The sequence below is a fragment of the Diadema antillarum genome, unplaced genomic scaffold, assembly GCF_040938485.1.
Source record: "Diadema antillarum isolate AM-2024a unplaced genomic scaffold, OU_Dant_1.0 seq00000722_RagTag, whole genome shotgun sequence".
NCBI classification, from domain to species: domain Eukaryota; kingdom Metazoa; phylum Echinodermata; class Echinoidea; order Diadematoida; family Diadematidae; genus Diadema; species Diadema antillarum.
The window spans coordinates 232,212-248,553 of NW_027271625.1; the positions used below are offsets into that span (position 1 = coordinate 232,212).

Below are 16,342 nucleotides of genomic sequence, written 5' to 3' on the forward strand. Positions count from 1 at the left end.
GTAGGTATACAGCACACCTTACCAGGTCATTTAACTTGTCAAGAGCAAGTGGCGTCGTCATTAGCTCAAAAAGAGACTTTCTTATGATACTCAGTCCGTCGTCTGGCGAATCGAATATGGGCTGCATTCCTTCCCTGATCTCAGTCATATGATATGCTTCTCCTGTATAGACGAGAATTAAATTTGGATTTTGGATTTTATTCAGCATGGCCAGTAAGGAAGTGGTTGAGTGCTTCTGAGCGAGTTGCCACGCAACCGATACATAATGAGCCAGAATTTGCTCACAGCGTACTAGAAGTTCCACATCATCTTCCACGGGACAACATATTATTTTTAGAGATGCCATAGTAGATTGTATACAGCGTGCCTACAGCATACTTGAGAAAGACAGAAAATGGCAACCAAAATTTGTTCTCAACTATTAAAGTATGGTTCTGACGAATAATCGTACAATTCCGCTACAAGCTGTAAGAATACAAAACGGGATTCGGGAACAACCGTTGACTTCGTACAAGATCCAACATTTGATATGCATGCATGTAGGTACATTTTCCTACCTGGAGATTCCTTGCAACCACGTGAAGGGGATTCGGTGGGCTCTGGAATAGTTTCATCTGCAATACAATAATGCACACATTAAAAAAAATCCAAAGCTAAAACAGCGTGTGGGGAACGAGAGGTTGAGGTTTTTTTTTTCCCCATTAATATCATAGTAAAAGTTTTCTTACCGATAGATCTATCTTCCAGGAGCAGAAAGGCTTGTAGCCAAGTAGGCCTATCGTCGAATCAAATACATTTTTCTCTCCTTTTATATTGTAACAGCAACGACAATAATGATATAAACAGTGATTGCTGTGGGCTTGCCATCGAATACTTCTCATAGTAAAACTCCATATAGGCGCCTACCGGTTTACCGTATTGGCCTATACATACACTGCAGACACTTCTACTGACGAACTTGACAGTAAAACAATGGATGCATGCATATTGGATTCTAAAATGTGGAACGTAGAGGGTGAAGCTGATGGTTCCATGACATTTGCTCCTGCGACAATTGTCCCCATGAAATCTCTGCACGCTAAGCCAAACATAAATTCTACCCACAAAAAAAAAAGAAAGAATGTAACCCTAACCCTCATCATAATCCCCGCATCAAACCAAACCTACAACCCTATCAAAACCCTAACTCTAACCCTAGTCACGTGAGAAAATTAAAACGGGAGCAACTGTGGCAGGAGCAAATGTCGTGTCACTGGAGTTGATTGACCGAAAAGATCTACAACTCCCCAAATCAAGGAGTAAGTTAAGGAATGTCTCCGTTATTTCTCCCGACCAAGTTTTAGATTATCATTAAAAGCAAAAAATGAATCTATTATTGAGCCCGCCTTTCGAGAAAAGAATAACGTCTCCTTACCCTTTCTTTCCACAGATTTCCGGTTCATTTTCCGGAACCCGCCCTCACTGTCCGGAAGAAGCAGAAGCTGCACGGTCTGATCGGCCTTGACGAGTAATTCGTGCATACGGAAAGCGATGGCCGTATCGGCGGGAATCTGGAGGCATCGTTTTCTCTCCGTCAGCAACTTCCCACCAACGTCAACCTGATTAACAACAATGAGTTACAAGCGTAATTGATAAAAACAAAAATGATTTGCGAAAAAAAGATCTTTCAAGTTAATATCCATACACCAAAGAAACTTACGTTATCCCAGCTATGTTGGCAATCAGTTAGACAAAGGATACACTATGAAAATATATTATGTTCTATCTCAATAACCTTCCACCATTTTCATCACAAATGTGTTTTTGTTTTCCTAAAAGTAGTAAAACATTCCCTACAGGCTACAGGAAACAGCCATTCCATCCACGTAAAAACACCAAGAATTTAATGCTGTGATAGATCATGTCCATACGTCAAAACTTGTCAGGCTGTGCAAAATCTGGAAATATACTAACAAGGAAAATGTAAATTGATAAGCCCTAGTATCTCTCAAAATGTATGGTTTTAAGTTCAGTTTTGACACTCCTCTTTAATTCAGTTTATTTTAGTGGCCTTTAAATCCTTCACCTGTATAATTTACGCATAATATAACGTGCGCTGATAATGTGTCCTGTTTTACATAATATTTGATCTACATAATTTATCAGTGTACTCAATGTAACTTCTTTCTTAGTTGATATTGCATTAGATAACTATAATTTGTTATGGCATTCTCAAGTCCTATGCATTTTATCTTTGTGACATTACATCCTCTCTTGTTTTATACGCAAGGCCCTTCGGTAGACAGTTGGCAAACTGATAGGGCCACGTACCATGAAATTCAAAGAAAAGGCTCAAATAATGGCAATTTAGACATCAATGCAAAGCTTAGAACTCATAGAATGTAATGAGATGTACGTTGTTCTATCACTTAAGCGACTGTAGAAGATGCAAGACCGTCACACCAAAAGCGGGGTATTGATAGAGCCTGAAAACACCCAATGCGTCATTGATGACTGACTGACTGAATAAATAAATGATCAAATAAATGAATACATACTTGCATGAATAAATAAGTAAGTAAATGAGATGATTACCAGCCAGGGATTAGGTGAATATTACCATGTGATCGTGCCACCCGTCTACATATATAAAGGCATTATTTGTTTTATAATTTCCTTGAGTGGCCGCTAATCAGGTTTGACTAAATACATGAATGAAAACACACGAATTTTGCTCCCATACCGTCGTTGAGTCGCCTGGTGTCACATCAACGTCAACGTTGGCACCACCCTCTGCTTTGTATTCGGCTTTGATCTCGATTTTCGATTTATTGTTGAGTGACGTCACCACCAGGCAAAGCGAATTTCGACTGTTGGACATCGTCTCACGAATGAAATCATGCGAAGGATTTATTTTCCTGTGCAAGAAATCCCAGAATATTCAGTTCAGTTCAGTTCGATTTTATTTCTGCATTTTTTTTTTCTAGAAATCGTATGCGAACATGACAACATGTGTATCTGACAACAGAATAGGAAAAAAAAAAACCCACAGATATTTCATTCATAGTATCATAATCACAATCTTTAAAGTATAAACATAACAACAATGAGATCAATAGGAATCGACAATACACTTTGTTTCCAAGTAAAGAGGAAGAAGGAAAAAAAAAAGGCCGGGGGCCTGCCGTCTTTCATCACGTGCTTGATAATGATGGCAGCCTAAGATCCAAGGATGCTTGGTGGTTTTCTTTTTCTGTTTTATTTTTTTAATGACATAAAAATTTATCATGGAAAATATCACAAGTTTTCTCAGCGATATATAAGAGATGATAAGAATGAGGACTTATTGGGGATCCAACGTGATGACAGCCTCAGCAAAGTCAAACAGTCAGACCAAAATATTTGGTATAAATCTAGAAATACGGATTGTAAAGCAGCACATACGCATCAAACCAAAAAGACCACCCAAAAAAAAAAAAAAAAACGCAGAAGGGAAAGAAAAACGACAATGGCAAACAACGAAAGTCAGATTTACAGAGCTGATGTCATGCTCTACAGACTTCAGACTAGGAAGATTATACGAAAGAATTTATACTTTATTATTTGTTGGTCCCCGAAATGTGTCTTGAGAAAGTTGTGGACATAAAATCAAATCAAACTCATTATATCATCATCCACTCGATGTATTCAAGTAAGAGATTTCAAAACCCTGAATAGCAGGTAATCTTGTGATTACTCAAACGGTAGAAACAACTCTCGTAGAGTAAAATGAGTCGTGTTTCGTTTTCATGTTGCGTTCTGTACAGACGATGAGCATGTTCGAATCACCGTCTTTGTTCCTTTTAAAGAATGTTGTAGAAAGCAGCCATTTCCTTCCTCCTTATGTGTTTCGTCTCCTCCCCCTCCCCGTAATTCCCCCTTTCTTATTTACCTGCAGTTAACAGCGTGCACAAGGCTGGGGATGTCGAGAGAGTTTTCAACGATGTCGCCAAGAGCCACCGATATGGCGACTGCAGTCCCACCTTCCACCTCCACGTCTACGAGCTCATGTGGCAAGGATGACTCCAGTTTCCCTATAACAAGGCAAAAGCACCTGTCGTTCACGAGCAGCTAACTCACGAGCATTTATATAATGACGTAAAATAAATCCATACACACAAACCGAGTTCATGGTCCATCTAGTCCGAGAAAAAGACAACAACAAACACTGTGGTATCGTGCTGTAGCTGATTACTTTTCTTTGGAATTTCTATCATTCAATACTAATATTTCGGATAAAGGTAGAATAACAAATCTTTTACTTGAACCTTATTCGGGTCATACACCCTAGATGATTTTGGTGGTAAAATTTGCTACATTTCTGATTGATTCCTTAATAAACGACTGGCCACACGATTATGTTAAGAGAAAGTCGTGTCTTTCTCTCAACCTGGCATATTTTTTTTTTGTCATTTTCTTTTCTGATTTTGTGCAAAAGTAATGACTTAGCTGGTTCAAATGCGTTAAATCTCATCCATTCTCACCGGTTCTCGCCATTGTAACTGGGGGGGGGGGGGGTACTGTGGTTGCCCCCCCCCCCCCCCCCCCCTTGGTCCTCGGGATCATCACTGACCCTCCTCTGCCTTTTGGCTGTCCACCCTCCTGCTCTAATCCCCTCCCTTTACCTGTTGGGCTCTTTGCCTATGACCTCCTACTCTCCCCCTTTTGTTTTCCTTGTTCTGTGTTCCTAACCCAACCCTGACTGTTCTTATTGTGTGAAGCTCTTGTGATTGTTTTCCCTACCTGCTTATCATTATTTTTGCCTCGGACGAAGTGCTACAAGGTTATGTTTCTCAACTGAAACATAACCTTGTATCATTTTTGCAAGTATGCATGCATATACATACATATATAACTTTATCTGTATCATTTGATATCCTTTGCAAAGTCGTATGTATACGTTTGTGATATAATTCCTAATTTATACTGTGTTGTGTTCTGTTAAAAAAAAAGAGAGAACAATGAAAATAAATGAGTTAAATTGAAAAGATTCTGCTAGGATCGAAAGCTCAGGCTCCTCTTGACTCCATTTTGCTCCATTGGCTCGCCACTATTGGATAAGCAGTTTTCAGCAGCTTTTTTTTTTTATAAGTTCAAGATATCCCCCCCCCAAAAAAAAAAAAAAAGAAAATTGTCCCAACAGAAGATGGGTCCCAACCATTATTAGGACAACTTTGCTTCGATAGGTTTTTGTTATATATCTCAGTTGTTTCAAAACAGATTTTAAACAAATAAACTTCTTCCTAGAATCATGCGCTTTTTAATAACTCGTACAAGTGGTTTCTAATTATCTTGCAAAACGATAAAATCTGCAGCCCCATCTCAAGCAAAACCATCCAATCCCTTCAATATCACAGGCGTCTTCTGTTCAAAGGTATTGTTTACCATTCAATTCAATTCATTTCATTTATTTTCATTCTTCTTTTTTCCAACAAAACATAACACAAGATAAATCAGGTATTACATCATAAACAAAAACATTTGCCTTTGCAATATACACTCAGCAAAATATATTTGGCTGAAAGCTAATGTACTATATATCATATTGAAAGTCATTTAATTGGCTATCAACCTGGTAGCTCAACAAAATGGGAAACTTTACGCATGAGTGAACACCATTGTTTTCTCTTCCAAGACACAAAAGTAAAAATTGCAAAACTGAACAAGTTGTCATTCATGCGTATGTGCTCTTCCATGGAACAATAAGAACAAACTACAAATTTCACACAAAAAGAAACATGAATTAAGTTGCAAAAATAAACCTTTGATCTCTGTGATATCTCTAAAGCCCAAAAGATCAATGAAGGCTAAATATAATGGAGGAAAATAAAGCATCTTATGTCAAATCTAAATTCAAATGAAATAAGAAAAGAAGTAAAAATGAACAAAAATGGTAGAAATTTGAGCTTTTTTTCAAATTAAGAAATTGTAAATAATGTTTGGTTCTTGAAATTGTCACATGGGCTCTTAAATCACTAGAAGAAAAGAAATGAATAAAGAAATTCAGCTTATTTTATCATCTTTATGCTTATCATTCCCCATGTCATTTGAAGTTTGACTTGACAGAAAATTCTTATTTTTCCCCTTTAGTTTCCCACTTTGTTTTTTCTTAGAGGTTATAAAGAGATAAAGAGAAAAAAACTTATTTTCCTATTTCATTCATGTCTCTCATTGTGTAAAACTGGTCTTTTGTTGCCAATGTTATCGTGAAGGGCATTTGCAACTGAAAGAGAACATGTCAATTTTTGCAATTTTTGATTTTGTGCTTTGGAGGACAAAAACGAATGTGCTCACTCATGCGTAAAATTTTTTTATTTAATTAACCTATTAGCTTAATAGCCAATTTAATTACCTTTAACATGGTACATAATACATTGATTTTCCTAAAAATCTTCTTTGAAAAATATGACTTCGAAAAAGTGTTTACTTTCTTTTTTTTTTGCTGAGTGTATAAATGCTATCGATAAACATAAGAGCGCATACTGGCAAAAAAAAAATAATACAAAGTCATGCTTCAGTTGAAAAAAAAAAGAATAGAGAGGTCCACTAAAAAGCAAAGCTTGTATATTGTGAACCACTCATAAAACTTATGAATTAATTATTCACAAATACTTGTGACAAATATGATACACGACATTGGGAGCAGTGATTTAAAAGATATTCGAGTTATCAGATTTGATGCTTATGTGTAGGTCAGCTTTTCACGAAACATCCTACCATATAAAAATTGCGTATTTTGTAATAAAGCCAAAAATATAAGGATATATCACTATTTCTCTCACTGAACCATTCCTGTAGACGGTTTAGTCTAGAGACAATTTATTATAGCTATTGTTCACATTTTGTATTGTAATCATACTTGACATTGATTATACCGAGTAACTTTTTCCCTTTTTTTAAAACTGGTTGTTTCTATTCGTAACTTACGTTTTAGAACTATTCTGAAGCACTAAAGCTGGTTTTTGGTTTTATCTGCAAGTGGTAAATGATGTCTTTAAAAGGAGGAATGCAAGAGAATTTCTGCCTCGATGATTCTTGTTCTTCATCATTGATTACATAATCCTTCAGACTCCCAACTCTCGTCTTTAGATCTTTTCGTTTCTGTGAGAGTTATATTGTGTAACAAACATCATGATTATTAAGGAATCATTGGTGTTTAACGCAAAAAACAAAACAAAACAAAACAAAACAAAACAAAACAAAACATGCATACCGACATGCCAGAGTGGTAATAAATCGGGTGAACGTCACGAGACCGACACCCACAAGTCATACAGCCCACGAGTCAAACAGCCCACGAGTCATACAGCCCATGAGCCATAAACCCCACGAGTTTTACAGCTCACGAGTCATACGACCCATGAGCTCGACACCAAGCGAACAAGGCCCACGACGACCGACACATTAAGCCCCATGTTGTATCTGTCGGACTGGTGGGCTGTTTTTTACGCATTGTGGAACTCGTGGGCTTTATTTACCTAGTGTCGAACTCATGAGCTGTATGACTCGTGAATTGTGTGACTCATGGACCTTGTTTTCAATGTCGATCTCGTGGGCTGTTTGACTCGTGAGTGTCGGTCTCGTGGGATGACCACAATAAATCACCTACCTTTGGCCTCGAACGTGAGTGATCTGTCGACGGCTACAATATCACTCGGAGGAAGACGGAAGGAGTCCCATTTCATGTCTGCATCTTCATCTCTCAGTACATCCGAAAGCTTGAAGGGAGTCGGGAGAATCTTCACCCTGTTCCAAAAATGCTTCTTGTTCCGTTTTACGACGAGATGACACGGCCTACAGTACTTAGCGTCCACCAAGCCTGTCACAGGGACAAGATTGGAATAGTCCACGCTCGACATGGTTTCCACAAGCGTGCTTGCGGTCGAGCTGAAAATGGTGTTGCAGAAAAGCAGCGACATTATATCAACGTTTGAAGAAATACAGGTGCTAGAGGTGCCTGTGCATCAATTAATCTTCGTCCTCCTTTCGATCGTTTAAAATGCAAAGGATCTTTCTGGAATCTTCAAGGAAAAATATGTTTCCAGTACTCGAGTCAAAAGTAACATACGTCAAATATCACAGGCACACCAAATTATCTGCGCAGGCAGTCTTACACGTTGAAATTTAACGGAGTGGTGGTTAGAAAGGATCATGATTTTGTTACTGTACTTTGTTTATGGTTTCTTTTTTTTTTCAGATTATCCGGCAACCATTCTCAGTCGGTAGACCTATACTATACAAGGCAACACAGCTAACGAGCGATTGACTATGTTTTATGTGAGCTAACTTCCGCTTGCTCCACCCAGCTGCCAGAATACGACTACAATTTGCAGTTTCGGTTTCTCGTAAAGGGGTTCTGATGCCCATAATTATTGTGTCTGTCCTGGCTTTGAAAAGCTTTAAGTAGGCCTATTTCTTATCTCTTCCTCCCCCTCCCCCTTTCTTATTCTCTTGCTCTTAGAATTCTCTTCCTCTTCGTCTGTGCTAATCCTTGCTAATTGTTTAGTTTCCATGTTAGTCTGCATGTGATTTCAGTAGACTTGTCACGAGTGTGATTGTAGAAGGTTTCCTACAAGAGGTGAAAGATGAGACGTCCTAATGATCAGAGAGGCAAATCCTCGATCCTCGGCTTATTTTGTTTTGATCCTTTTTTATTTATTTTTTTGCAATGAATGAGCTCACAACAAATTTGATACAGAATCAAGTACGCTTTTCCAGCCAGTCAACTTTGGCTTGTGTGTGTGTGTGTGTGTGTGTGTGTGCGTGTATGTGTGTGTGTGTGTGTGTGTGTGTGTACGTGTATGTGTGTCTTGTTGTTGTTGTTGTTGTTGCTCACATGAATCACAAGTAATTCGCCACGTAATCTTTTCAAGGTCAGGTAATCAAAATTGATTCGTTTGCAGAAATTACCTATGTTTGCTGTTTTGTTTAGCGGTCGAGATTCTCCATGCTATCTCTGTAATGATGTCATAAAATTTGCAGCTATACAAGTCGAATTAATATAACCACGTTCTATTTTATTTCCGTATATGTAACCTAATAACAGTAATGTGTTAACGAATGTTGTGTCCATTTCTACTCATGTTAACAAAACTATTCAATTATCTCGTATTTTCGATGTGGATATATTCTCAATTGAAGGACGGGAATAAAAAAAAAAATAATAAAAAATATAGATCATTAAAAAAAGAAAATTTGCGAAATAAACTTTACTCACGGATACCACAATCTCCACTTCAGCATCTTTTCTTAATTCAATCAAAAATTTGTCATTAAAGTCTTACAAAACAATCCTCGTAAAAACAAGTAATGATTAAGTATAAAATAATGGTATGCTGATTGTCTTCAACTGTAGGCTTCATGTTGCAATCAAGTAACTATAATGCAGGGACAATTGAAATCGTTTCTTTGCAAGCACCTACATTTCCAAAATCAGACTGGCTGTCTGTATACTTGGCAGGAATTAAATGTGGAATTTAGATCATTGACAGCATGTTTTGTAATTTTGTATATGTGACCCTGCACCTCAAAACAAACAAAAAGTCGCCAGACATGAATTTTTAGTTAAGGCCATATTCTGAAAGAGCAGACTTTAAGCTTTAAAATGATGTATAACTCAAATCAGATGGACTCTCCTAACCTATCTGACTATTGGAAAGAAAGCACAAACTCAGGAAAAGTGTGAACTGAGAAAAGAGGCTCTGAAGTACAGCGTCTATTCAAGCGCTTAATCTCTACCAAACCGTGCTGGCTGTGCGATGAATGGAACAAAAAACAGGAAGTAAACCACCAGAGTAACAACAATGACAGGATTATCTGATTAAAATGAAATTAAGCATGCCTCATTAACACATTCTTTCCATAATTAATGCCAACTTTCAAAGCAGTAGCACCATCCTTTCAAAAGTTATTAGAGTTGAAAGTGAAGAGTGTGGACAAGGTTTTTCAGAAATGAAAAGGGGATTCTAAAGACACACCTAATCAGTCGCACTATTCTACCAAAAATGTTCGAGATAAACTGCTAAAAAACACACTTTCCCGCCCGTTTTATGATACCAAATTTTTGCATAATGTACAAGAAGACCCGCTCTTTCAGAAAATATGAAAAAGTCAAGTTCGGCTAGGTTGACCCATTTCACTTATTTTCAGTCCTAACGCAAAATCAGTGTGTGCGACTTTATGTTCGTTTTGAGGTGCACGGTCACATATAAAGTGGAGTGACAAGAGCCCAATCAGGGATATCAAAATATATCAGGAAAAAAAAAAGTTAAATGAGCCATTGTCTCATTCTTCTTAATCACGAGTTCATGGGTCAAATCCCCCCTTCCCGTTGGCATCTATAATCATGTTTGCGTATGTGTGTGTGTGTGTGGTTTTTTTTTTTTTTCTCATTGATTTATCCTCATTGTTGGCTGGGGATAGGAGCTCACATTGATAGTATGAATTATATATTTATTTTTTTTTATCTTTCTTCCCCCACGTCAGGTGTATGGTCAGTTTCGGTTTGTCCCATATTAATGTTTAGGAATCAGTATGTATCAGCATTATGGTGGTCACTTTTTTTTTGTCTTTCCCATGTCAAACGTTTAGTTAGCTTTGGTTTTTGGTGTGTGTTTAACTGTCTTGGAAACAGGTAACCATGATACCACATACATGTATATGTAGTGTGATTGGTGTGCAAGTGTTGGTGTTTGTGAGTGCGCACTTGTGGGTATGTTTGTTATTGTTTTTTGTTGATGTTTTGTGTATATATGGGTGTGGGTGTTGAGGGAAAGTTACCGGGAAAGGGGGGGGGGGGGGGGTATGTTAGTGGGGAAATAAGTGGGGATGGTCGGGGTTAGGTAGATGTACTTATAGTTAGGTAATAGAGTAATGGTTAAGAGGTTAGGCAGGAATATGGTTTGTTTTGATGATATACACATAGTTATGGTTATTGTGTTTTGTACGGGGGGAGGGGGTAGGTTGATAGGTTGAATAAAAATGATGAGTTTTGTTCGGTTAATTTAAGCATGCTTTTTGTACGACACGTTTTGGGAAATGCTGTATTCTCAAGAGAGGTTAAGATGATTTTGGTAATGAAGCGGATATTGAGCAATCTGATCAAGTTGATCAAGACATTTTTTTCACTTTTAAGAGTTATACTTCATCTGATATATTTATGTATATGGCGTGTGCTCTGCAAAAACAAAAAGGGAAGTTATGTTAAAAAAAATGATTTAGTAGCACAATTTTTTTGGGTATGTGTGTAATAAGGCACATTTGGATTAGCTTCATTAGGCTGATCAAAATAGCTTTTCTGAGAGTTATGTAGAATTTCATGCATTTTTTAAAATAAAAACATAGTATGATTTGGAAAAAAACCCTCAAATATGATGTACTGTATGGTTGAAAAATGATTCAGTAGCATAAGTTTTTGTTGTTGGTAATATTGATTTCATTGTTAATATGGATTTGATATTGAATGGAACTCAAATAAAGAATATCACAAAACAAAAAAGTGTGTGTGAAAAACAAAGTGTGTGTGTTTCGTGGCAAAGATTGAGAGTATTGTTGTGTGAGGGCTAGTGTGGATATAATTATAGGCTATAATGAAAGCAAAAATGACCTCCTCATCCGTTGTGGTTACATCAGTCTAGAAGAGACCAATGGAAGGAAGAGAGAGAGAGAGAGAGGGGGGGGGGGGAAGAAGTAAACTGTTCATGACAGACCCGGAAAACAGCGCCCCCAACGACTTAAGCAGTGAATGTCTGGCTTGGACCTGTCATCAAACTAATCAAAATGACGGTTTTGGACGATTTATAGACGTTTGGATTTTGTTGGTTTTTGTTTTGTTTTGTTATTTGTCATGTTCTTTTTTTATTTTCTTTTCTCATGCAGCAATGGTGGCATCTAAATTTCAAATGTATAACTCTTTTTTTTTGGGGGGGGGGGATTTAAAGCAGTATCCGAGAAAGATGCTTTTGATGTTTTATTTGACTGTGATTAAACTATAATTTCACCATATTTAGATTATGGAATATTAGCGTGTGGAAGTTCAGCCAAAATTAATATTGAGAAGTTATTGTTCACCCAAAAGAGAGTTTGAAGTGTATTTATGTAATTTTTACGGAATTTTGATGTAGGCCTATAATTTGAATAATTGTGTTTTGCCTGCAGTTTTGGAGCTTTTATATAAGAAAAATAAAGAAATACATAGATATCCAACACGACAGAGTGATATGTACCATACTTACCTAATACACCGAAAACTAGATTACGAATACTGCAGAATACTTTTATTTATAATGGCCCAAACTTTGGAATTCTTTAGATAGTGAAATACAACGAATACCCGGATGCTATTCATTCAAACGTAAGCTTAAAAACAAACTTCTTTTGCAATACTCTGGTGACTCAATAACATGAATTGATATGATTTAAAGGATGATTTGATAATACTAACAGTGATATAGATTATTCTTCGGCATGATTGCAGAACAGGTCCACATGGTTTCATTTTCAATTCTTTTCTCTCACATTTCTTTTCTCTTGCTGCTGCAGGCACCGCCATTGATACTCTCCCTATGACAGTCTTGTTGGTGCTTTCTCCTTTCCTCTCTTTCTCATTCTCTTCTCTTTGTTGTGCGTGTGTGTGTGTGTGTGTGTGCACGCACGCTTGTCCAGGTGCACCTGCGTGCAACGGCGTAGCCAGGATTTGATCTTCGGGGGGGGGGGGGGCGGTTAGTACGCGACAGAGTGAAACGACCGGGCCAGAGCGAGCGGAGCGAGCGAGGGGGGGGGGGGGGGGGGGGTGGAGTGTGGGAGGGGGGGGGGGGTGTCTCCCTCCCACAGTGAGAACTTTTTACATTTTGATATTGTGAATAAGCTATTGTGCAATTTGATGCATGTTTTATCGACTTGAAACAGTCCTACTTCTTTTAAGGTAAAAGAATATTTTAATGTAGATTATTATTGAATAATTTGCCTACAAACTGGTATCATTGAAATACACTTCTTGTATTAATTCTTACACTGAATATCAAAAACGCGACCGAGGAAGAGCGAGCGGAGTAAGCGAGGGGGGAGGGGTGGGAGGGGGTGTCCCCCTTCCCACGGTGAGAACTTTTTGCATTTTGATGTTATAAATGGTGCAATTTGCTGCATGTTTTTGCGTGTTTTATCGACTTGAAACAGTTCCACTTCTTTACGGTAAAAGAATATTTTGATGTAGATTATTGAATAATTCGCCTATAAAATGGTATCATCGAAATACACTTCTTGTATTAATTCTTACACTGAATATCATAAACGCGACCGAGGAAGAGCGAGCGGAGCGAGCGAGGGGGAGGGTGTGTCCCCCTCCAACGGCGAGAACTTTTTGCATTTTAATGTTGTAAATGGTGAAATTTGATGCATGTTTTTGCGTGTTTTATCGACTTGGAACAGTCCCACTAGGTCTTGTTTAAGGTAGCAGTATATTTTGATGTAGATTATCATTTAACAATTTGCCTATAAAATGGTATTATTGAAACAAACTTCTGGGTGGGAGGGGGTGTCCCCCTTCCCACGGTGAGAACTTTTTGCATTTTGATATTATAAATGGTGCAATTTGCTGCATGTTTTTGCGTGTTTTATCGACTTGAAACAGTTCCACTTCTTTAAGGTAAAAGAATATTTTGATGTAGATTATTGAATAATTCGCCTATAAAATGGTATCATCGAAATACACTTCTTGTATTAATTCTTACAATGAATATCATGAACGCGACCGAGCAAGAGCGAGCGGAGCAAGCGAAGGGGGAGGTCCCCCCTCTCACGGTGAGAACTTTTTGCATTTTGATGTTATAAATGGTGCAATTTGATGCATGTTTTTGCGTGTTTTATCGACTTGAAACAGTCCTACTTATCTAAGGTAGCAATATATTTTGATGTAAATTATAATTGAACAATTTGCCTATAAAATGTTATCATTCAAATAAACTTCCTGTATCAAATTCTTCCACTGAATATCATGAACCCTGTCTGTTAAGTAATCAAGCAGAAAAAGCATGCACACGAGGGTGTACATAAGGGGCATTTCTCCTCCCACCAGAAGGATTTTGCATTTTCAGACCTGAAATTCAGGGATCTGGTGCAAACTTTCAGTGCAATACTTGAATTTTTTCCACCCTCCCCCCCCCCCCAAAAAAAAAAAAATAATGAAAACAAATAGGGCTTTTTCATTGTAGTGTTAATTAATAGCTAAATCACAGAATTTAGCTCTTATTCCGAGTGTGCATCATATCTGTTTATGTACAATGTCTAGTGAGGTAGAGCTTAGGGGGAGGGTGTGGGAGGGGGATTCCCCATCCCGCTCGACGGGCTTTTGCGTTTTTAGAATTGACATGAAAATTGAAAATTCGGAAATTGTCATTTCCCCAAAGTGTACTAAGTCTATAGAAGGGACCAAGCAATGTAAGGGTGGCAAGATACCTCGTCATATTCGAGGGAGCTTTTTTTCATTTTTTTTTAAGAACTGAAATTCAAAAATCTGGCGCTTACTTTTGTTGGAATATTTGAAAATTTGTCAATCAGAGAAGTGTAGCAAGTCTTTGGAAGGAGACAAAGATAATTTAAATGTACTTGAGGTTGATTTTAATTGATTCTTTTTTTGCCATGTAAATGTTATCATAGTTGGTGTTATCAGGGTTGCTGTGCTTTCTAGCATTCACACACTTTATGATTTTTAAGGGGAAAAACCATACTTGTGCTAGGTTTTTTTTTCTCACATCCGTAATGAACACATTCTATTTTACTTCAAGTATTTTCCCTCTGACATTGCTTGCCTCTTGCCCCGGACTCTTATTGCATATACGGGAGTTAAACCAGCCTAAATGATTAACGCCACCCCCAATACTCCTTTTATCTAGCTCTTCAACAACACCTTTGACATCGAATAACGTGATAGTGTTTTTTTTTTACTTAATCGTGAAGAAAGTTCTCGGGTGAGAATTAAGAAACAATTCCTTCTGTTGCCACTGGAAATGAGAATTTAATGGAACTTGCTCACGTATCCATGCTAGTTTGCGTTTTTTCAACTCTCCGTTTCAACACTAGTTGGTCTTTTTTTTCCAGATCGTATTTTCGTATGGAATGTTGCCGGTCCAAGCAAACAAAGTTAACTGCGCAAGCCGATAACATGAGTAGTGCGAACTCCTTCTTTTGAAATAATTTTGTAAAAAACAGGAAAGACAGCAAACTAAAACGACTGTTAAAGTAATGATTCCCAAATCTATGTATATTCACACTTCGTATTGTGCCAGCAACTTATTTTTGCAATGTGTATTTCGATTAGAATGGATTTACCATGCAACAACACACACAACGATGTAGTTTAGCATTTCCAGAAGCACCCTATTCAAATAAAATGCCATAAGGTATTAATCATAATTCTAAATCTCCATACACTGAGACATATAAACTAACAGTTCAGCCCTTACGTCATTTCCTCCCTTTCTGTCTTTCTCTTTGAGAATGTTCGTGCTCCATATTTTTGAAAACAATCGATGATAAGTCTCATATTTAATTTTTCCTCTACCTCAAAAACAGTTGTGAACATATTTAGACATATTTGATTCTCATTCAAGATGACCAGTACAACAATTCTCCGGGCATTCGCACTTCGACACAGAATATCATATTTCTTACCAAATAAACATAATCCTATTCATGAAGGAAATGAGAATCATCGATGACAAGAGGAAAACTGCAACATTTATGTTTATTTGTTTTATTTTGAAATTTGAAAAGACATTGTAAACTATTTTAGAGTATATTCTGTACCGTGTTAAGGTAAATATGAAGATTAAAAAGCTTTAAAAATCATGTAATATTATAGGCCTACATAAAACATGATTTCCACACTTAACCAACTTAAAGAAAATTGTCATTGTCATCTTTCACCAGAAATGTATTCGTATCTCATTGAAACAGTATCTAGATATTTCTGCTGAAAAAAAAAAAACCACAACGTAATATATTACGGAATATATTCCGTAAAGTGTTAGAGTAAATATAAACATTAAAAACTTGAAAAATTATATCATATTATAGGCCTACTTGAAAGATAATTTCCACACCTAACCACCTTAAGAAAATGTTCATTGTCACCTACACCAGAAATGTATTCGTATCTCATTAAAATCAGTATCTAGATATTTCAACTGAAAAAAAAAAACACCAAGATGATCTATTACGAAGTATATTCCGCACAGTGTTAGGCCCTTAGGGTAAATATGAATATTGAAAAACTTGAAAAATTATAAAATGCTATAGGCCTACTTAAAACATAAATTTTACACTTAAC

At 37.2% G+C, this 16,342-nt stretch overlaps 1 protein-coding gene across 1 annotated transcript in view; it reads right to left on the reverse strand.

The window, feature by feature from the left end:
- LOC139738117 (uncharacterized) overlaps positions 1 to 4,515 on the reverse strand; it is a 162,592-nt gene extending 158,077 nt beyond the window's left edge. The window contains exons 1-6 of the mRNA XM_071648781.1: positions 4,503 to 4,515; positions 3,911 to 4,052; positions 2,723 to 2,897; positions 1,415 to 1,598; positions 558 to 614; positions 23 to 162 (exon numbers count right to left, since the gene is read on the reverse strand). Coding sequence (XP_071504882.1) covers positions 23 to 162; positions 558 to 614; positions 1,415 to 1,598; positions 2,723 to 2,897; positions 3,911 to 4,052; positions 4,503 to 4,515 — 711 coding nt within the window. The remainder of the gene's footprint in view (positions 1 to 22; positions 163 to 557; positions 615 to 1,414; positions 1,599 to 2,722; positions 2,898 to 3,910; positions 4,053 to 4,502) is intronic.
- Between the last annotated feature and the right edge of the window lie 11,827 nt (positions 4,516 to 16,342).